Genomic DNA, 20,865 nt, shown 5'->3' on the forward strand with positions numbered 1-20,865 from the left:
GGAGGGACTCCGTATCTTTCAACTCCTGGTTTCATAGTCTGTAGTACAGAGCAGGAAGCCGCCCTTGCTGTGCTGGACAAATTGGACATGAAGGGAAGGAAAAGAAAGGTTACAGTAGTTCCCAGGACTGAGACCCTCGGGCTGCCCTGTGTGTCACATAGCATCCCTGTCCAGAGTCGCCCAGCAGCTGTCCTGAGGCTGCTTCCAGAGGTTTCTCAGTGTAGCTAGTATCGTCCTGGCACAGGGGAGGTGGAGGCAGCTGTGTCAGGAATTAAAGGCCCAGCCTTAGCTACAACAGAGACTTCAAGGCCAACTTGAGCTACTCGAGACCCAGTCTCAAAACACAAACCAGAAAAATCACCTCATCTTCCTATGATAACCTTCTGTAAGCTTCTAAAACCCACAGCCTCTTTAGAACTAGAAATCTGGTATCGTGGTTATTCTGACGCCCCTGGCTCTCAGTCTCTTACTCTCCTCAGTCAACAATATTTTAGCTTGCTGCCTTGATTTTCCTTAAGCTTGTATGATAAAAAAACAGCGCCCTTTTTTCATTGACAGGTAAAGCTCGCTATTGAATCTGACTTTCAAGCCGTCTGTCCTGTCTGAGACGTGTCTGGCATGCTTCTACCCACTCTCAATTTAGAGCCACTTCCCTAGGACCGTCACTTTAATTTCCCATCTATTTGGATTGGTAAACCAGGCCCCAGCGTTAATACAGGAGTCTAGCTAGACAAATTTATATTCGGAACTCAATGTCAGACAAATAAATTAGCTGGCACCCAGTTTTGATCAGAGCTTTTAGACAGACAACTTACTTAAGCCCCAAAAAGAATGCTGGAGAGTTCTTTGTTGGAGAAGGAAGGCTGCTTGTTATTCCTGTGGCCGGCTAGCTTAGACCTGAAATAATCACACAGAAACTGTATTATTTAAATCGCTGCTTGGTCCATTAGCTCTAGCTTCTTATTGGCTAACTCTTACATATTAATTTAACCCATTTCTATTAATCTGTGTATTGTCACGTGGCTGTGGCTTACTGGTAAAATTCCAACCGGCATCTGTCTCCAGCAGCTCCATGGCTTCTCTCTGACTCCACCCTTCTTTCTCCCAGCATCCAGCCTAGCTTTCTCTGCCTAGTTCTGTCCTTCCCTGCCATAGGCTCAAAGCAGTTCTTTTATTCATTAACCAATAACACACAGAAAGAAGGACCTCCCACACCAGTTCTTTTCTAAGAACTGCTCATGAATCGAGGTGTAGAGCCAAGTGTGGTGGCCACACTTTTAATCCCAGCACCTGGGAGGCAGAGGCAGGTGGACCTCTTAAAAAAAAAAAAAAGAAAGAAAAGAATTGATGTAGGTGCGCTGGCATTTTGCTTTGGAAACCAAAGTAGTGTCCCGGGCATGTTGCAGGGCCATGCTCTGGTGTGTGCACACCCTGATTTCCTAGGATCATAGCAGGTGCTCGGCTAAAAGTGCTTTACAGTTTATAGCGATCCTTCCTTCCCGGTTTTCTTCCGCATAAGCCGTCTTTAATGAACGTTGTGCATGTTCTTCTCCCCCTGCATCTTCTCAGTCGTTCCTCTCTTGTGTTTGCCCTCCTTCCTTCCCACTGGACAGGACCGGGCTTGCCCTTCCAGGATCTTTTCTGCAGCCTTGTCCAGCGTTAGCCTGGTGATGACCACCCTGCTGGGGTGGACACCCATGTGGACAGCTGTGCCATTAGCCTTTTCTCTCTGCACCTTTTCAGTGCAGGTGACCAGACGACCTCGCCACTCCGCTGTCTCTGTAGTGTCCTCACACAGCCTGAGCGTCATCATCTTTTCAAATGTGCAGAGATCAAAGGGGCATTACACTTGTGTGCCAGCTCATCGGAAAGAGGGGCCAACCTCATCTTCCTAAACCGAGAGAACACACTGAAACGCTGCTTGCTTGCTTCAGTCAGAAGTCACCAAGGGACTGAGCTTTATTTTGGCGGCAGCCGTTCCAGCAATGACTGCAAAGGCAAGAGCTGTTGTTTCCTATTTAACAAGCCTCAGAGTAACCTGGTTTACTGAGGAGAGAGGCAGAGGTCGGTCTGCACAGCGGAGGTCTGTGTCACTGTTATTGACCTGGGTGCCATGTCCTTTCCTACCTTTGGAAGTCAAATGGGCTTTTGCAGCAAACCTCCATTTTCAAAGCCCCTCCTCGAGGTGGCTCAGATTATCAGGTCTCTTAGAAATATAAGATTCTCTACCAGATTCCTAAGTCTCTAAACCTCCTTAGATAATGAGTGATGTTGGCACACATCCCAGTACTAGCGAGGTTGAAGCAAGAGCATTTTGAGTTCAAGACCAGCCTTTGGCTCCGCAGTGAATCTAACCTTTTTAGAGGCCTCTTTAGGGTTGAGTATATCACTTTGGTTATGTAACTGTCCCCCTAAATGCATGAACATTATATGCAGTAGTTAAGAATGCTGCCTGGGCTCTCACTGCAGGGCTTTATAGCATCCCTGGCTCTCGTCTGCTCAGCTCAGTAGCAGCTTCCTGGCTTTCTCTTCTAAGCCGTGAACCGAGTATGTGTTAGTTACCCGGAGCTGGTCTTCTGTATAAGTGAACTTGTGAGATCAGAACACGGCCTTAGGGTCGCCCATAGGAGAGCAATGAGACTGGAGAGGTAGTGCCCACTAGCTGTTTCCTGAGAACTCAAAACTCAATTGTCACTGAAGCGATGCATGGGAAAACAGGAGTGTGTGTTAGGGAGAACTGTGGCTGTTCTCACAGCTTTGGGAGCATTAGGTAGTGCCCCAAAAGTGCCACGACAGACCTGAAGCCTGGCTCTGGTGAAATGTCTGCACGAGTAACAACCTCTGGGGTGACCCTTGCCAATAACATAAGGGACAGGCTTGTCGAGTAAGTTCCTTCAAGCGGTTAAGGAAAGCAGCGCTCACTCAACAGTTTCCCTTAGTTTCTGCATCCGCAGAGAGGCTGGGAGTATGCTGGATGCGGGAGAGAGGGAGGGGTTGCAGAGGGAATGATGTGTGCAGGAAGGTGAGGAGAGCTATATCTGAACACCGTGGCTAAGCTGTGAAGGAACAGAGAGGTGTAAATGTCAAGCTGGGGGTGAGAAGCAACAAGACTGCAAGGAAAAGCCAGGGCCAGAAAGGGACTGTCGCTGTCCCCTGTGCCACACTCCAGAACCTCAGCATCGCAGAAAGGCTCCCTGGGACCAGGTGGTGGCTCAATAAAGTGCTTGCCTTCCAAGCACAAGGACCCAAGTTCAGATTTCCAGGACTTGTATAAAAAGTTAGCGTTGTTGGCCAAAACCTGAAATCCCAGTGCTGGGGAGGTGGGGACAAGAGGCTTACTGGCCAGCCGGTCTTAGTAAGTACCAGCTTCAGCAGGAGACCCTACCTCAGAAACTAAGGTGGGGGCTGGGGAGGTGACTCAGCAGGAAAAGCATTTGTTGCAGCAAGCATGACTTCAGTCCAGATTCTTAGAACCCACATGAAAAACTGTATGTACTATCACATACATGTAATCAATGTTCCTGTGGAGGGATGGGAGAATAATCCAGAAGCTCACAGTCTTCTGAACTGGATGACTTGGCAAAGCAGCAGAAACAAGACAGTCCTGCCTCAAACAAGATGGAAGGTAGGAATTGAACCCTGAAGGTTATCCTCTGGCCTCCACATGTGTGTGTGTGTGTGTGGGGGGGTGCACGCACATGCACACCACACAAAGGCAGAGCACAGCTGAGGAAAATGCCTAATGTGTTAACCTCTGATACCCACTGGAACATCACAGACCCCTTTCTGTGATGGACAGCCGCGTCTTGCTCAACCAGCTATCTGTGTAGGAGCTAGGACAGCAAACCAAGTATGGTGGCTCACACCTGTAATCCCGGCACTTGGGAAGCTGAGGCAGGGGGACTGCTATAAATTCAACTCAGCCTGGTCTATATAGTGAGTTCCAGGCCAGCCAGAGCTACACAGCAAGACCTTGTCTCAAAAGGATCATGCTAGCAAGTACCATTATTGGGCCAGGTTAGGAGGTTCTGTCATGCCCCACGAGCGTTCCAGGAAAGGCTCCGAGACTTCACACCCCATCCATCAGTCATACCTTGACCTAGTTTCCAATGAGAAGATGCACTCTTGGTAGCCGGGAGATGGTGTCCCCTCCTGGCCCTCCCACAGTGCTCCAGATGTTGGTGTGCAGTGAACAGTTCAACAATACAGGGGTTGGAGCACATATCTGCCCCGCTCACTAAGTGAGGACAATGATGACTGGAGATCCTTTCCAAGACCAGTCACGACAACTCCACAAGAAGACAGTGCTGCTCCTTTTTTTTTTTTTTTTTTTTTTTTTTTTGGTTTTTCGAGACAGGGTTTCTCTGTGGCTTTGGAGCCTGTCCTGGAACTAGCTCTCTAGACCAGGCTGGTTTCGAACTCACAGATATCCGCCTACCTCTGCCTCCCGAGTGCTGGGATTAAAGGTGTGCGCCACCATCGCCCGGCTAGGGCTGCTCCTTAATGGTTGTACTGAAAGATGTGAAACTCTTAAAGGTATAAGCAGTATGGTTATTTCCATTTTACAGTAGCGTCCCTGGCCCAGTGCTCTTTCCACTGCTCTGACGCGCGGGGCAGGTCTGCCACCTGCCGTTATGATAGACCAGGATCTCCAAGTGGTACCACTGTTGGGGACAGCTCCTTGCTCCCTTCCCTATCATCCTATCCCCATTCTGGGCACAGAACTTTTCCAGGTTACCCAGCGTGTGCTAACTGTGAGAAAGCAGAGAGGTGCCAGCAAGGGTCAGATGTCTTGAGACGGAGGAGGTGACAGAATTCCTTTATGGAGTTCCTCTGTTAGGTGATGCTAAACACCCACACTACCAGGAGGGGGACTTTTCGCTTCACTTTAGCCTCAAGGAGAAGCTTTGAGGGCTGCTGTAAAAACGACAAGATAGCAGAAATCTGGCGAAGGAGGGTCTTGGGAACCACTTTTGCTGTGGGGCGGTGCCACACGCCAGGTTGCACTAAAACTGCGGTGGGCTTCTGCGGAAACTCCAGTGAGGCAGTGACCAACTCCGGTGGCTTTGGGGGCGGAGCCTGAGAAGGGCGGAGCTCTGGGGCGGGGCGAGCTCAGCGCCTCCAGCGGGCTCCGCTGCTCAGACAGTAGTTTTAAAGGCTGGAAGGCGGGCTTCGCTAACTAATATCTGAGTGCCAAAGAAGAACCCGCTTGGCACAGCCATGACCGGGCGGACAAGGGGCTCTCGGCTGCTTCGCAGTCTCCTCCTCTTCGTGTTGTTCACTGCCGGCGTCGCTCCCTTCAATTGGGATCTCCCGGAGCCCCGCAGCCGAGCCAGCAAGATCCGAGTGCACCCCCGGGGCAACCTCTGGGCCACCGGTAAGTCTTTGGGGACGTCAACTAGCGTGCCTCCTTCTCCTCGGTCCCCAGTTTCCTTTCAACTCTCTGGAGGCTCGTAGTGACAGAACTCCTGGGGGCTCAAGTTTAATAAGTGGGAATTAACAGGTCAAATCCAGCAGCCACGGACTTGGCAAGTTGAAGACTGAGCTTGGCCAGCATCTTAGCTCTGGTTGTCAGTCAGTCGGTACCTCTTACCTTAGGCAGACTGCTAGGTTTTTTTCACTCATGTCTTCTCTGCCCATCTGTCTCCAAGGCACCTTCTCCACTTCCTTCCCTGGCATCTCTCCCTGGTCCTGGGCTCTCTACCCTTCTTCCAGCGGGTCGGGAAAAACTGAGGCTGTCAGCTTTGCCTCCACCCAGATGTCTGTGGCTTCTTGCTGAGCAGAAACGTTTGTCTTCCCTCTGTGAGAGCTGAACGGTGGAATAGACCAGAACTTGCTTGTGGTCACAGGGTCCTCACTCCCTAGCTTCCATGTACCCTGGCACCTCTTTTTTAGGTCACTTCATGGGCAAGAAAAGCCTGGAGCCCCCAAGCCTGTCGCTGGTGGGGACAGCACCTCCCAACATCCAGAGGGACCAGAGGCTGCAGCTGAGTCACGATCTGCTCAGAATCCTTCTGCTAAAGAAAGCTTTAGGCATGAACCCCAGTGGCCCAGCTTCCCCAATTCAGGTGAGCCCCTACCCTAGCACCTACATGGAAGAAGGGCCACCCAGCTTAGGTTCAGGGTGGGACTGCCGAGACAGGGTGTAATGAGTAGGGATTCCAGAAAGCCAGGGTCCCAGGGCTCAAAGAGCAAATACCCAAAGACCAGAAAATGACGCAGCAGATTGCATGGGGAAGAAGTCCCTCTTTGCCCATCCCCAGCCTGAAGTCACAGACTAGGATTGTCCAAGCCCTTAAGCAGACCTTCCTACTCTGTCCCACACACCCTTGTCCATCCCAGTTGTCACCCACTGCACTAGCCAAGGCCACCTTGCTGTTCCAGGCTGTGCTGTGGTCCAAGCTGTGACCTCTAAGTCCTAGAGTGGAGACAGAACTCAGGACTAGCCTGCTTTCCATCTCCTGTCCACTTGCCAACGGCAGGCTTTATCATAAGCCAGTGCTCTCAACAGTGTAGGCTTGGGGCTGTCCTGTGTCTTTAGGATGCTTAACACATCCCTGGTTTCCACCTACCAGATGTCAGTAACAGTCCCTCTCCTTATCCAGCTGTGAGAATCAAAGTCCCCTCCCGGTCAAGAATGGGGCATTTGCCTGCAGTCCCTGATACTTCTGAGGTTGAGGCAGGAGGATGGTTTACGAGGAGTCCTTAGACATCAAGCTGATGTCCCCCGGGGAGAAGTGCGATCAAATCACCACTGGCTGGAATGCATTAACCTGTGGTGCTCAAGCCTTAGGGTCCTGCCTGGCTGGGTGGCAGCTCCTCCACTCTTTGCTTCTGGTGCTGGCCCCAGGGCACATCACTCTCCTTGGTACTTACTGCTGTGTGCAGAAGGCAGTGTGATGGGGTGGAAATGTATGCCAGGGTCACACTTAGCTGCTTAGTAGTTGGGTGGCCTTAGAAATGTCACTCTAAGCCTCATGTTCTTCATCAAATGGAGACAACGGCCCATTTATGTCCCATGCACAGTATGGTGCTGGGCACACAGCCAGCTCTTGGTAAGCAGGAGCTCCACCACCTGTCTGCGAGCCCCTGGCAGTTCCTGCCGCTGACCCCGTTTGTTTCCCCCACCCTGTGCCTAGCAGTGCGCATGTGCTGCAAGGAGAGACAGTCCTTCGAGAAAGTCTACCTGCAGAGTCCCAGCAAACATCCTAGGAACCTCAGATGCGAGAGCAAGAAGCTTGGGTTGGCAGGGTCCAGTGAGAGATAGCATCACCTCTAGGGGCATTATTTTGAAGGCCTGAAATATCCAGACCAACCAGAGACTCCCTGAGGAAGCAATACTGCCAAGGCCCGTGGTAGGGAGCATCAGAGAGGTCTGGGGCGGAGCTTGGGGTGGCAGAGGAGTGGCACTGACACGTGTGCCTCGGACTTGATGTCCGTGGTGCCCTTTAGTTGTCATGACGACCCTGTGAAATTGGTGCTATATTATGGGCAACTCAGAGACCCAGGCGAGAGCCCGCTCCTGCCCACTTCTGTGCACACCCAGCACATCCCTATGGTCTGTGGACTCCACGGTCAAGTCTTCTCTTTTTGTCTTCAGTACAGGGGGTCGCTGGAGCCAGTACTGAAGAAGTGATGCCAATAACGGGAGGAACACAACATGGCTTAGAATGTGTCCATCCAGGGCAGCTGCTGAACAGAACCCCAGCAGTGGCCCCATCGGATGTAGATCCTAAGCTCAAATGTGTTACTCCCTTACTGTGATTTCTGGTTGGGTCACCAGGAATGTTGACGATGCAGACAGCAAGGTTCTCCTGCTGCATTTCTTGCTTCCCTGGTGAAGTTGCAAATAAAAACACTGCTCTTGGGCTGGAGAGATGGCTCAGAGGTTAAGAGCATTGCCTGCTCTTCCAAAGGTCCTGAGTTCAGTTCCCAGCAACCACATGGTGGCTCACAACCATCTGTAATGGGGTCTGGTGCCCTCTTCTGGTCTTCAGGCATACACACAGACAGAATATTGTATACATAATAAATAAATAAATATTTAAAAAAAAAAAAAAAAAAAAAAAAAAAAAAAAAAAACACTGCTCTTTACACAGACTGTCTGGGCCTCTCCTTCCACCCCTCCACCCCCGCCCCCGGTTTGAAGAAAGGGGAAAGGACTTTGGAGGGTGGTGTGTTTGTCAATGGGGTGGTCTCAGGAAAGCCCCATCACCCCTCACAATGGCGCCAACTGGGCAATGAATGATTGCCAACTCTCGGCAGTTAAATACTGGGTTGGCTGCTCTGGCTCACTGCCGTTTCTACGACCTAAAGTGTCTCTGCCTGTGAGGGTGAGCTGCCTACACGATGCTGCGCTATGCTACACTCACCCCATCTTTCATCCCAAGCTTTAGTGCGGGACCTGGTACGCACAGGAGAGAATCACGCCGGAATTCAGCTCTGCTGCTCTTAGTCTTCTCTGGTGCTAGGGACCTCCGTACAGGGTGTCAGTTATCGAATATACACGAGTGTCAGATACTTTATTGACAGTGTTGTGTAACGTAGACTGGCCTCGAACTCCCTATGTAGCGGGTGATGACCTAAAACTTCTCATTCTCCTGCCTCTATCTCCTGAGCACTGAAATTACAGGCGTGCGCCACCATGCCGGGTGTGTGTGTGTGTGTGGTGGGGTGGGAGTTACGCGGTACTGGAAAGCGAACTTCGTGCATGCCAAGCAAGCACTCCACCAGCTGAGCTACATCTCTAGCCCAACAAGATTCCTTTAAGAAAAAAAAAAATCCTAAAGTATCCTTCACGAGCATATTCACGCAAACTTTTAAATTAACTGTTCACCTTAAGTTCCAATAGAGTCTGTATTGTACCTGGCTTTGGGACACTGACAGCTCTTCGGCTGCACATACTTGATCCTAAAACAAGGACATATTTGATGTCTCCGGTCCTGTTTGGAGCTGACATCGAAGAATCTCTGTTTCTGCACCGTTTCTTTCCCCCGGATCAGCAGGGCTGCGCGCCGCGCTGAGCGCTCCCGACACCGCTAGGCGGAAAACCACGCCCTCTCCTCGCGAGAACGCGCGCCTGCCCAGGAAGTCAGACTGGCGGAAGTGGAGTGGCGGAAGCGACAGTTGCTATGGAGCTCGCGGAGGACTGGCTGGTGGAGTCCTTGCGCTTGTAAATCGGGCCGTGGGCGGGTCTGGTTGGCAGTGGGAGAGGGCGCGTGCAGCAGGGACCCGGGGGTGGGCTCGCGGGCGGTGCCCAGACACGGCCGGGCGGGGAGGGTCCTGATTCCCGGCCTCTCGCTCTGGGACACTCGGTCTTTTTGTAAACAAGTGATGAGGCCAGATGCTCGCTCATTCGTGAAGACTGGTTATGTTGCGCTGGCCTCTAGGTTAACTTGAACACAGGTTTTCCAGTGATCACCTCAACTTGGGAAAATCAGCTCTGCGGAACCCTGGTAGTTCCAACAGATAAGAATGGGGTCGGTGCCTGGTCTGATACACACAGGGAGTAAAATGCGGAAAAAAGACTCAGTCCCATATCTAGCTGACTCCAGAGCCTGGACCGCTAATCCTGCAGCGATAGCAGAGTTCTTGGTCAGCTCAACAGTGTCGTGCGCCGTATGATTTTTGTAATCCTATCCTGCAGGTACCAAGATTTCCACGCGTTTGACCTTTCAGGGGCCACTCGAGTCCTTGAGTGGATCGGTGAAAAAGGTAATATACCTAGCCTGCCACTAAAGGGGATGAATCTCTGCCCCCTGGCTGAGTCCTTTAGAGACCCATTCAACTTCCATCTCCTGACACAAGACTGCCCACTTTTGGACAGGGAAGAAATTTATTCTTTGGGAGAATTTATAAATCCAGCCACGATCCACAGTGTTTCTGTTTTTCATAGTTACTGCTTTGTTTCAGGAGTCTTTGTTGCTGGTTTTGGAAGTTCGAAAAAAAATGAGATCCTTCATTTGATACTGCCGCTCAGACTCTCTGTAAAGGAGAACCAGGTAACTTAAACAGAGACGCTGACACTACGATCAGCTAGTACTTCCCGTGCATTCCGGGAGTGCCTGTTGCCCACCAGGTACCGTCCATCCCTGCAAGCACTGAGTCTGCCCATAAAATCCAGCAGGAGGAAGCTCCTGCATATAGGGGTGGATGCTGATGAAAGTTACGTGCTTCCCAAAAGAACAGGCTACAGATAAAGGGTAATCTTACTATATCAGAAGTGGTTTCCGGAGCTGGAGAGATGGCTCGGGCTGAGAGCACCTGCTGCTCTTCCAGACAACCTGTTTGATTCAGCACAGCTCACAATTTTATTTTCTTTTTTCTTTCTTTTTTTATTTTCTTTTTTTTTTGTTTTTTTAAATATTTATTTATTATGTATACAATATTCTGTCTGCGTGTATGCCTGCAGGCCAGAAGAGGGTACCAGACCTCATTACAGATGGTTGTGAGCCACCATGTGGTAGCTGGGAATTGAACTCAGGACCTTTGGAAGAGCAGGCAATGCTCCTAACCGCTGAGCCATCTCTCCAGCCCCTTTTTTTGGTTTTTCGAGACAGGGTTTCTCTGTGGTTTTGGAGCCTTGTCCTGGAACTCGCTCTTGTAGACCAGGCTGGTCTTGAACTCACAGAGATCCGCCTGCCTCTGCCTCCCGAGTGCTGGGATTAAAGGTGTGCGCCACCACCGCCCGGCCCTTTTTTTGATTTTCAAGACGGTTTCTCTGTAGCTTTGGAGCCTGTCCTGGACTGTCTTGGAACTAGCTCTTGTAGACCAGGCTGGCCTTGAACTTATATAGCTGCCACTCACGCGTCCTCTTCCTCCAGCTCCAAAGACTCTTTCTCTGCATCATGTAAATACATTCCCTAAGGTTCTGTCCCTGCCGTCTTCTCTTCATCCTCAGATCCCACACCTTCATCCATATGGTTTCCACCGACTTATATACTCTAATGGCCCCCTAATCTATTTTGGGTGTGTACGATGCTATGAGGCCTTGCTCGTGTTGTGGGAAAGCTATACCACTGGGCAACTTCTCAAGCCCCTATACTTAATTTTAAAAAAATATTTATCTTATGTGTATGAGTGTTTTGCCAACACGCCTGTCTGAATACCACGTGCACACCTGGTATCCTTGGAGGTCAGAAGAGGATGCTGGATGCCCCGGGACAAGAGTTATAGAAAATTGTGAGCTAACCGGGTGGTGGTGGCACACACCTTTAGTCCCAGCACTCGAGAGGCAGAGGCAGGTGGATCTCTGTGAGTTTGAGACCAGCCTGGTTAGAGTTAGTTACAGGACAGCCAGGGCTACACAGAGAAACCCTGCCTCAAAAAAGCAGAACAAAACGAAAAACAAGAAGAAAGAAAGAAAAGAAAAATTCAAGTACTGTCTGATTGCCCCCACCCCTTTGTGTTTTAGGGTTTATTTCCGGAGAGAGATTTTAAAGTGTGCCATGGAGGATTTTCAGACAGATCTGTCTTTGACCTAAAGCACGTGCCAGATACCAGGTACGGCCAGTCTGTGTTCCAGACCTTCCATTCTTTGGGGATGACGGGAAATGCTCAGCAGTGCCCGTTTCTCAGTCTGCAGCATAGGCGGGTGCACATCGGGCCGGGGCACACAGGTTTAACTTATGAAGAAACCAGGAGCTCAGCAGCCGTTTTGAGTAGTGGAGGCACCAGGTCCCTAGGGGTTGCTCCAGGACCAGATACAGAGTGGAAAGTGCTGTCAAGGCTGTGTGTTCAGGCTCCCCACATGTGTCCTCCCCAGGTGACCGTCATGACCTGTGAAAGCCTGGGCGTGGTCTGTGGCTCTCTCTGAGGGGTGAGCCTGTCCCTAAGGCAGGGTGAGCCTGCTGGGCTGTTGAATGAGGGATCCTGAGTGGGCTGGAGGGGAAAGGCTGCCAGGGTGAAAGTGAGCGTCCCTCTGTCTGGACTGAGGTGTTCTGTCTCTGGAACAGGTTGCTGGTGACCAGTGGCCTTCCCGGGCATTACTTGCAGGTGTGGCAGACTGGAGAGGACAATGGTGAGTGATGTTCACTTGGGAGACACTGGGGTTTTAGGAAAACGACTCACACAGCCCTGGTCCTTAAGCTGAGCCAGTAAGAAGCACTTGAGGGAGAGGACGGGACAGCACAGTTTCTGTCGGCTTTTGTACCACACAGATGCGTTAATGTCCACAGTGTGACAGACAGGTCAAACGCTCCAGCTTCCTTGAGCTTCCACCAGGACTGGAGTTTACAACCCAGCTGCTGGCAGAGCCGTTAGAGAGCCAGGGCCTCTCAGCTGGGCAGGGCCACTACGGGCACTCAGCTCGAGGAGGAGGAGGAGGAGGCATTGATGAGGTCCCTCTTTTTAAAGTCTGCTCATTCTCGGGGAGGAAAATAGCAAGTTAGCAAAGGTTCACTGGCAGTCTACCTGGAAGACACAGCACTTGGAGAGGAGCAGGAAGTCCCCTTGTGGAGAATAGCCATGGGACTGCAGGTCTCTGTCAGGCAGGCACCAGAGCACGTCCCCTTTCACTGACCCAGCCATTCATTCCACCCCCCCAGTAAGAGGCACTCACAGCAGGAAGTGGGCCTCCCCACACTGTAGCAGAGCTTCCCACAGGCAGCACTATGTCCCTTCTCTCAGGCCTCACTGCTGCTCCCGTGAGGGGTGCTGTTGGGCTCACCCCTGTGCACCTCCTGGTCGCTTGTCTGCGTGGTCTTCCCAGTTCCTTGTGTTGCTTCCCTTTGCGTGTGGCGGCCTTTGGTGTTGCTGCTGTTTAATGATTTTATTGAGGTGTATTTTACCTACATGAGACTCATCCATATTGAGTGTATAGGTCAATAATTTTTAAAGAAAATTTGCCAAGTTTTACAGCCATTGCTATAAATTAGTTTTAGGACATTTTTATCACTCCCAATACGATCTGTTATGCCATTAACTATTAATCTCACTCCTACACCCTGTCCCAGACAATCATTATATTTTCTCTGTAGTAGATTTGCCTATTCTAAAGAAAGTCTTATCGGGGGAACCTTTCATGGATTCTCTTGTGCCTGGCCTTTGCCTGGCCTCTGCCCCTTAGCGCATGCTCTTTAAGATTACCCTTGTTACAGCATTCGTCAGTAATTTAGTCCTTTTTTATTGCTGATACTGTTCCCTTGGATGGTATGACACATTTTGTCTGTCTGTTCCAGCCCTAATGTACAAATCTTGATTGATATGGACATATATTGCTGGATTATGTGGTAAATTTATGAGGTTTTGTTTTATTTTTTAAGAAATTAAAAGTTGCCAACCTAGTCTACAGAACTAGTTCCAGGACAGCCAGAGCTACACAGAGAAACCCTGTCTCGAAAAACCAAGGAAAGGAAAGGAAAGGGAAGGGAAGGGAAGGGAAGGGAAGGGAAGGGGAGGGGAGAGGAGGGAAGGGGAGGGGAGGGGCGGAGAGGAGAGGAAAGGGAAGGAGAGGGAAGGGAAGGGAAGGAAAGGAAAGGGAAGGAGAGGGAAGGGAAGGGAAGGAAAGGAAAGGGAAGGAGAGGGAAGGGAAGGGAAGGAGAGGGAGGGAGGGAGGGAGGGAAGGTTGAGACTGGAGAGACGGCTCAGGGTTAAGATCTCTCCCTGCTCCTGCAGGGGACCCGGGTTTGGGTACCAGCACATTTGTTTGTCAGGTAGCTCCAGTTCACAGGGGTCAGACACCCTCTGACCTCCATGGGCACCTGCACACACACACGGTGCATATAACTCATGCAGGAACATGTATGTATAGATAGACACATACATAAGTTTTACAAAATGGTTTCATGGATGTTCCCATTAGCGATGTGCAAAAGTTCCCATTTTCCATGGCCTGACCAACATTTGCCACTGTCTCTGTGCCTAGGGATTAAACCTGGCACCTGCTAGGCATGCACTTGTCCCTAACCCCACCGTTTTTATAAGGCTAATGAGTGTGCTAATGAGTGTGGTGCTGTCTGTCACTGTAGCTCTCGTTTGCATTTCTCCACTAAACAGCCCTGGAAATCCCTTGTGTAGCTGTGAAGCCAACCATAGATTTAGTGAAATGGCGGCTTCTCGCCAACAACCGACTTGCTGGCTTTTATTGAGGTATAAAGTTCTTTATATGTGCCGGATACAAAATCTTCATTAGATACATTGCTAATCATTTATCCCGGTTTGGTATTTTTCTTCTCATCGGTGTGTGTGGTGGTGATGTTTTGCTTTTGTTTTTTTCTGGCGGAGGGGCAGGAAACAGGGTCTTACTATATAATCGTAGAATTATATTCCAGCCTGTCCTGGAACTCACTGTGTAAACCAGGGTGGTCTCATCTCACAAATGCCTAAAACTCACAGAGATCCGCCTGTCTCTGCCTCCCAAGTGCTGGGATTAAAAGTGTGCACCACCACTGCCTGGCCAGAGGCTGGATTCTTGTTTTCTGTATGCGTGTAATTACTATGATACTGGATGGCAAGGGAGTGCAAGGCCTCAGATGTGCCAGGCAGTTTCTGGGACATTGGATTATATTCCAGCCCCTCCTGAATCTTTGAAATAGTCTCTCCTTAATTAAACATTTTTTTTAAGATTTATTTATTATGTATACAACATTCTGCCTCCATGTATGCCTACACACCAGAGGAGGGCGCCAGATCTCATTACAGATGGTTGTGAGCCACCATGTGGTTGCTGGGAATTGAACTCAGGGCCTCTGGAAGAGCAGACGGTGCTCTAAACCACTGAGCCATCTCTCCAGCCCCAGTCTCTCCTTAATTAATCCCAGCACTCAGGAGGCAGAGGCAGGTGGATCTCTGTGAGTTCGAGGCCAACCTGGTCTAGAAGAGCTAGTTCCAGGACAGGAACCAAAAGCTACGGAGAAACACTGTCTCAAAAATAATAATAATAATAATAATAAGTTTAAGAAATAGTCTCTCCTTCTGCAGCTAAGACCCCTCCCCTGGCTCAGAGCAGCAGGTCCTGGGAGAATTGGTTTCAGGCTCCTTGGAGCCAGTGCAGGGGAGTCAGGGAAGTGTGACCCAGGAGAGCCAGGCAGGCTCTGCCGAAGTGGCCTCAGCTGCAGCCTTTTGGTGCTTCCTGGAGACCAGCTGTTGTGTCTGCTCCTGTGTTGAGAAGTCGAGATGCTATGCGATAGGGGGAGCCATGGCCCCGGGAGCCCAGACGTCCCTGTGCTCGCGGTGCCGGGACTGTTTGAAGGAGCACACAGCCACATACTCCTGTTCAGCCATGCCATACCCTTCTCGTACCCCACCCTCACCGTTCTGACCAATGCCTGTCCTTAAAACTAGAGACACACAGGGATCTTCATCTTCATACAGTGTGGGCGCGAAAAAATGGGTTCTTTTGTGGAGAATGAAAACACAAAACAAGAATTTCTCTTTTAAGTAGCTTGTGCAGCAAATGTCTTGTCCCAAATGGTTACAGGTGCCATCAAGAGAAGCACCAAATGAATCCCAGCACTCAGGAGGCAGAGACAGGTAGATCTCTGTGAGTCTGAGACCAGCCTGGTCTACATAATGAGACCTATCTCCAAAAACTTAAAGAAAAAAAAAAATAAAACAGGTTCAAGTGATGTGGGATGCGGAGACTAGAAACAGCTGGAGACCAAGTGATGTAGAATGCGGAGACTAGAAACAGCTGGAGACCAAGTGATGTAGGATGCGGAGACTAGAAACAGCTGGAGACCAAGTGATGTGGGATGCGGAGACTAGAAACAGCTGGAGACCAAGTGATGTGGGATGGGGAGACTAGAAACAGCTGGAGACCAAGTGATGTGGGATGCGGAGACTAGAAACAGCTGGAGACCAAGTGATGTGGGATGCGGAGACTAGAAACAACTGGAGACCAAGTGATGTAGAATGCAGAGACTAGAAACAGCTGGAGACCAAGTGATGTAGGATGTGGAGACTAGAAACAGCTGGAGACCAAGTGATGTAGGATGTGGAGACTAGAAACAGCTGGAGACCAAGTGATGTGGGATGGGGAGACTAGAAACAGCTGGAGACCAAGTGATGTGGGATGGGGAGACTAGAAACAGCTGGAGACCAAGTGATGTGGGATGCGGAGACTAGAAATAGCTGGAGACCAAGTGATGTAGAATGCAGAGACTAGAAACAGCTGGAGACCAAGTGATGTGGGATGCGGAGACTAGAAACAACTGGAGACCAAGTGATGTAGAATGCAGAGACTAGAAACAGCTGGAGACCAAGTGATGTAGGATGTGGAGACTAGAAACAGCTGGAGACCAAGTGATGTAGGATGTGGAGACTAGAAACAGCTGAAGACCAAGTGATGTGGGATGGGGAGACTAGAAACAGCTGGAGACCAAGTGATGTGGGATGGGGAGACTAGAAACAGCTGGAGACCAAGTGATGTGGGATGCGGAGACTAGAAATAGCTGGAGACCAAGTGATGTAGAATGCAGAGACTAGAAACAGCTGGAGACCAAGTGATGTGGGATGCGGAGACTAGAAACAGCTGGAGACCAAGTGATGTAGAATGCGGAGACTAGAAACAGCTGGAGACCAAGTGATGTAGGATGCGGAGACTAGAAACAGCTGGAGACCAAGTGATGTAGGATGTGGAGACTAGAAACAGCTGGAGACCAAGTGATGCGGAGACTAGAGACAGCTGGAGACCAAGTGATGTGGGATGCGGAGACTAGAAACAGCTAGAGACCAAGTGATGTAGGATGTGGAGACTAGAAACAGCTGGAGACCAAGTGATGCGGAGACTAGAGACAGCTGGAGACCAAGTGATGTGGGATGCGGAGACTAGAAACAGCTAGAGACCAAGCAAACTACGGAGATGAAACCAAACAAAATTAAAGTTTATATTCCATTCCAGCAGTGGGAGATGGAGACAAGAGAATCAAGAGGTTAAGGCCAGCCTGGGCTAGTAGGACCCTGTTTCAAAAAGAGAAGGAAAATAAAAAATACAAAAAGGTTCAGCAAGATGGTTCAGCAGGTAAAGGCACTTGCTGCCCAGCCTGACCATCTGGCAGTCTAAGTTCAATCCCAGGACCCTCTCGGTGGAGAGAGAGAGGTGATGCCTGCAAGTTCTTCTCTGCCCCACACCTGTGCACAGATACAATACTAAAGTAATTCATGGGGAGCTGGAGAGATGGCTCAGAGGTTAAGAGCACTGGTTGCTCTTCCAGAGGACCCGAGTTCAATTCCCAGCAACCACATGGTGGCTCACAACCATCTATAATGAGATCTGGTGCCCTTTTCTGGCCTGCAGATATATATGCAGTATAGAACACTGTACACATTATTAATAAATAAATCTTTAAAAAAAATAAAGTAATTCGTGTGCAACGATGAAAACCTGAGTACATTTTTTTCAAATCTGTATTAGAGGCAGGCCCTCCTGTCTTTTCATTTTCATCAGCAACACCTGCAGCCGTGAGCTCCCAGAGCGTGTTCGGGAAGAAGCGGGGCTGGTTTGTGAACTCAACTTGTTGCTTTTCTCTGGAGATGTGACTGACAACAGTCAAGTGCTCCTTCCCTTCCTTCATCTTTTCTCTGCCAAACAAGTCAGAACTGCTTGCTTTCAAGGTGGCCACAATGACTCATTGTCTCCCGTTTGCAAAAATAGTTCGTAAGGCAGATCATGAAGACGTGAAAGTGCTGCTGGCAGGTTCAAGAATGTGAACAAAACCCCGAGTGTTTTTATCTCAGCACCGTCTCAGCTCCCATCTGCCTTGCCCTTCTCAATGTCAGGGGTTTCTGGCCAGCCCCCACTGATTCTCTGCGCTTTGGCCTCTTCCCCTTTCCTTCAGATGTCATCGAAGCCGTCCGTACCATTGATGTGCAGGACAGAGAGGAGAGTCTCTGGCCTCGGGTGTCTGTCTTCTCCTCTGCAGCACCTGGAATCCTCCACGGGACTCGGCTCAGTGGCCTGAGGACTGTGGACATAGAATCCCAGAAGATCACATACAGCTCAGGTACTGTCGTAGTGCGCCCCCTGCCGGCTCCTCCAGCCAGCTCAGCCCCGAGACATGGCTAGGGCCTCTGCCAGCTGCCGGGGGAACCTGGGGCTGGGGCGTGCGGTACTAACCCTGGCCTCCGGGGCTCAACACCCACCCAGTAGAGCAGACTGGCAAGATAAAGCAGAGGTGTAAACATGACTTGCTCTGACAGGGCCTGGCGCAGTCCACATTGTCAGGCCCGCCGGACCCCAGCATTCTTTCTTTGCCCCGTCTTCTAGGTACCAGTGACAGCGAGTTGTTGAGCAGCCTTCAGGTTCTAGATGCGGACACCTTTGCTTTCTGTGGCACCTCAGGTCGCCTGGGGCTTGTGGACACCCGCCAGAAGTGGGCACCGTTGGAGACTCTCAGGCCCAGCCCTGGCTCTAGTGGAGAGAGATGGTGTGCAGATGTTAGAAACCAGGGGCAAGGCCCAGGGCCCTGCATCGCCAGCCTTGGCTCAGATGGGCAGCTTCGTCTCCTTGACTTCCGAAACCTCTGTCACCCTGTGAGCTCAGCCCAGTGCCCCGTGTCCAAACCCAGCCCTGACCCCGAGCTGCTGCGAGTGACTTGGGCTCCAGGCCTGGACAACTGCTTGGCTATTTCAGGTAATGTTGAGAAGGGTGTGTCTGTTACACCACTGCTCTTCCCAGGGCTGGTAGCTTGGGAAGGAATCTGTACCCCCCCCCCCCCCACCTAACCTGGCTGCAGAAGTTCAGGTTGCCTACCCCGAGCACCGCTTTGGTCTCTGGGCTGGCTCCTCAAAGGCAGGTTGCTTTCTGCCCTGGCCACCAAACTTGCACCAACCAGCAGTGGCCATCACCAGCCTAGCAGAGGTCCAGGTGTGCTGAGAGACTTGTAGACAGTAAGACCCGGAACAGCTCAAGGCTGCACCCAAAAGAGGTGGCAGCGTCTCCACGAGCTGCTGGTCTGCTTTTGTTCTTAACTGAAGCCACACTGGAGCCTGGGGTTGTCATTGCAAGGGTGTGTTCCGTGGGGCCATCTAGAAGCCAGTGAGAAAGGACTGTTGAGGGCACAAAGGGAAGTTCAGGATCCAGAAGAAACAGTGCCAGAGAGAACAGGAAAGAGCAGTGTGGGATGGGGCAGTTGGACCTCAGCGGATGGACAAGAGGCCCAACACTAGAGACAAGGCTGTCTGCTAGGACTCAGAGGTGGAGGGGTTGGAATTTGGAGTGCATTGAAAAGGGTTGAAAGTTTCTTCTGTCTCCATGCCCTGTGGAGATGCTGTTAGGAAGATTAAAGATAACACATGTTGGCATTGGGCGTAACTCAGTAAAGCCTGCCATGCGAGCTTGAGGTTCTAAGCTTGATCCTCAGAATCCATGTAATCCTGGACACTGCCAACCGTGGTCACCTGTACCTTTAATCCCAGCACTGTGGAGACAGAGGAGGTGGTTCTCTGTGCGTTTGAAGCTAGCCTTGTCTATATAGAGTGCTCCTGGTCAGCCAGGGCTACACAGTCTCTGTCTCACAGAGACAGGGGGATGGGGGGTGGGGTGAGGGAGGAAAAGCTGGATGTGATAGTGTGTGTAGTGCCCGCACTATGGGATGGTGTGCGAGCTGGAAAAGGGGCTGGAGATTTAAACACATAAAGACACACAGAGACACGGGGACATGGGTCATCCTTGAAACAAGAATGCCAACTTTATTTTGCTCCAGGGAAGCTTATATAGGGATCCTTAACTGATAGCCATGCCCTAGCTCCTGGGATTTTCAGCTGTAAACCCACCAGAACCCACTCCCCTGCCATCAGGAACTCATGAGGGTCTCATACCCAGAGCAGCGGCAGGCACAGGAAAACAGGTTGTTTTGCCCAGTTTACTCCAGCAGGCAAAGGGTCTGAGGCAGGCAAAGAAAGTCAAGGGGCTGCGGTCTGCAGTCCCAACAAGGATGTTCTTCTAGTTCCAGCATCAGGGAGACAGACAGGCAGCTCTAGGGCTCATTGGCCGGCCAGCCCAGCCGAACTGGTGAGTTTCCAGGCCAATGGAAAGACCTGTGACAAAAACAAGGTGGACTGTCTGAAAAATGATGCTTAAGGTTCGCCTCTCTGACCTACAGCCAGTCACACATGCATACACACACACACACCCGTGCATCCACCTCAGGCCTAGCTATGAATACTCTGTGGGTGGGTGACAGGTATTCACAGCTGCTCATGGGGACACGCCCACTGTTGCAGGTGTAGCTTTCTCCGTGGGTGGCCTCCGAGTATCTCATGGCAGAGGAAGTTGCCCAGGAAAGAGAGGGATGTAGGGTCACTCCTCTCCTTTGTGTCCTCCAGGCTTTGATGGGACAGTGCAGATCTATGACGTCACATCATGGGATGGAAAGGAAAGCCAAGTGGAGCCTCTCTTCACTCACAAAGGCCACATCTTCCTGGAGGGAAATGAGGTGGACGCTGCTCCTCTGGTCACCACCCACACCTGGCACCCTTGCAAACCCAGAACTTTGTTGTCAGCGGCAAGCGATGCCTCTCTGCACGTGTGGGACTGGGTGGACCTCCAGGCCTCCAGTTGACAGCAGCCACTTCCCTCCTGGGCCTCCCTCTGAGAAGAGGGGGAGTTGCTCGAGTGGCCGCAGGACGCTGAGTGAACTCAGGCCTGTCACAGCTGTTGACTTCAGGCAGGTTAGCCTTTCCTTGTCCCTTTTTTATCTGTAAAATGAAGGTGGTGGTGGCTGCCACCCAGGAAGGCCACAGGTACCCGAGAACAGTTGGTAGGGTGTGTGGCTCCAGGAGCCCCTCCTCCTAGTGTGAAGTGGCCTGCTGTGCTCCTGTCTCCTTCACAGTGTCATGGTGAGAACAGGAGAGTGTGGATATGAGCTGAACTCTTCACAGAAGGAAACTGTCTAAGGACCAATAAACATTGAAGAAAAACAGTAA

The 20,865-nt window shown here is 50.8% G+C and overlaps 2 protein-coding genes across 4 annotated transcripts; both read left to right on the forward strand.

The window, feature by feature from the left end:
- The first annotated feature begins 4,399 nt into the window (after window positions 1–4,399).
- Nmb (neuromedin B) lies at window positions 4,400–7,866 on the forward strand. Of its 2 annotated transcripts, none has more exons than XM_041649048.1 (3): window positions 4,400–5,377; window positions 5,896–6,068; window positions 7,606–7,866. In XM_041649048.1, the coding sequence occupies exons 1-3, from the start codon at window positions 5,221–5,223 to the stop codon at window positions 7,762–7,764; spliced, it is 489 nt and encodes a 162-aa protein (XP_041504982.1). In that variant the 5' UTR covers window positions 4,400–5,220; the 3' UTR covers window positions 7,765–7,866. The 2 variants fall into 2 exon arrangements, with proteins under 2 accessions (XP_041504982.1, XP_041504991.1); XM_041649057.1 differs by having other exon boundaries at window positions 7,601–7,776.
- Window positions 7,867–9,096: 1,230 nt separating this feature from the next.
- On the forward strand, window positions 9,097–20,865 carry Wdr73 (WD repeat domain 73). Of its 2 annotated transcripts, none has more exons than XM_041652270.1 (8): window positions 9,097–9,172; window positions 9,647–9,714; window positions 9,913–10,001; window positions 11,414–11,502; window positions 11,955–12,019; window positions 17,778–17,942; window positions 18,206–18,571; window positions 20,266–20,865. In XM_041652270.1, the coding sequence occupies exons 1-8, from the start codon at window positions 9,132–9,134 to the stop codon at window positions 20,499–20,501; spliced, it is 1,119 nt and encodes a 372-aa protein (XP_041508204.1). In that variant the 5' UTR covers window positions 9,097–9,131; the 3' UTR covers window positions 20,502–20,865. The 2 variants fall into 2 exon arrangements, with proteins under 2 accessions (XP_041508204.1, XP_041508212.1); XM_041652278.1 differs by having other exon boundaries at window positions 18,281–18,571.

This window comes from Microtus oregoni, unplaced genomic scaffold, assembly GCF_018167655.1.
Source record: "Microtus oregoni isolate MIOR12 unplaced genomic scaffold, Mior012 000000F_ref0000247, whole genome shotgun sequence".
Lineage (NCBI taxonomy): Eukaryota > Metazoa > Chordata > Mammalia > Rodentia > Cricetidae > Microtus > Microtus oregoni.

What these genes read in the sequence shown, in the direction of transcription:
- Nmb (XM_041649048.1), top strand. Translation starts at nt 5,221, where the DNA reads ATGACCGGGCGGACAAGGGGCTCTCGGCTGCTTCGCAGTCTCCTCCTC. An exon ending in GGGCAACCTCTGGGCCACCG is followed by an intron (nt 5,378 to 5,895) that starts GTAAGTCTTTGG and finishes CCTCTTTTTTAG; the next exon opens with GTCACTTCATGGGCAAGAAA. An exon ending in GCCCAGCTTCCCCAATTCAG is followed by an intron (nt 6,069 to 7,605) that starts GTGAGCCCCTAC and finishes TCTTCAGTACAG; the next exon opens with GGGGTCGCTGGAGCCAGTAC.
- Wdr73 (XM_041652270.1), top strand. Translation starts at nt 9,132, where the DNA reads ATGGAGCTCGCGGAGGACTGGCTGGTGGAGTCCTTGCGCTT. An exon ending in CTGGTGGAGTCCTTGCGCTT is followed by an intron (nt 9,173 to 9,646) that starts GTAAATCGGGCC and finishes CCTATCCTGCAG; the next exon opens with GTACCAAGATTTCCACGCGT. An exon ending in TGAGTGGATCGGTGAAAAAG is followed by an intron (nt 9,715 to 9,912) that starts GTAATATACCTA and finishes GCTTTGTTTCAG; the next exon opens with GAGTCTTTGTTGCTGGTTTT.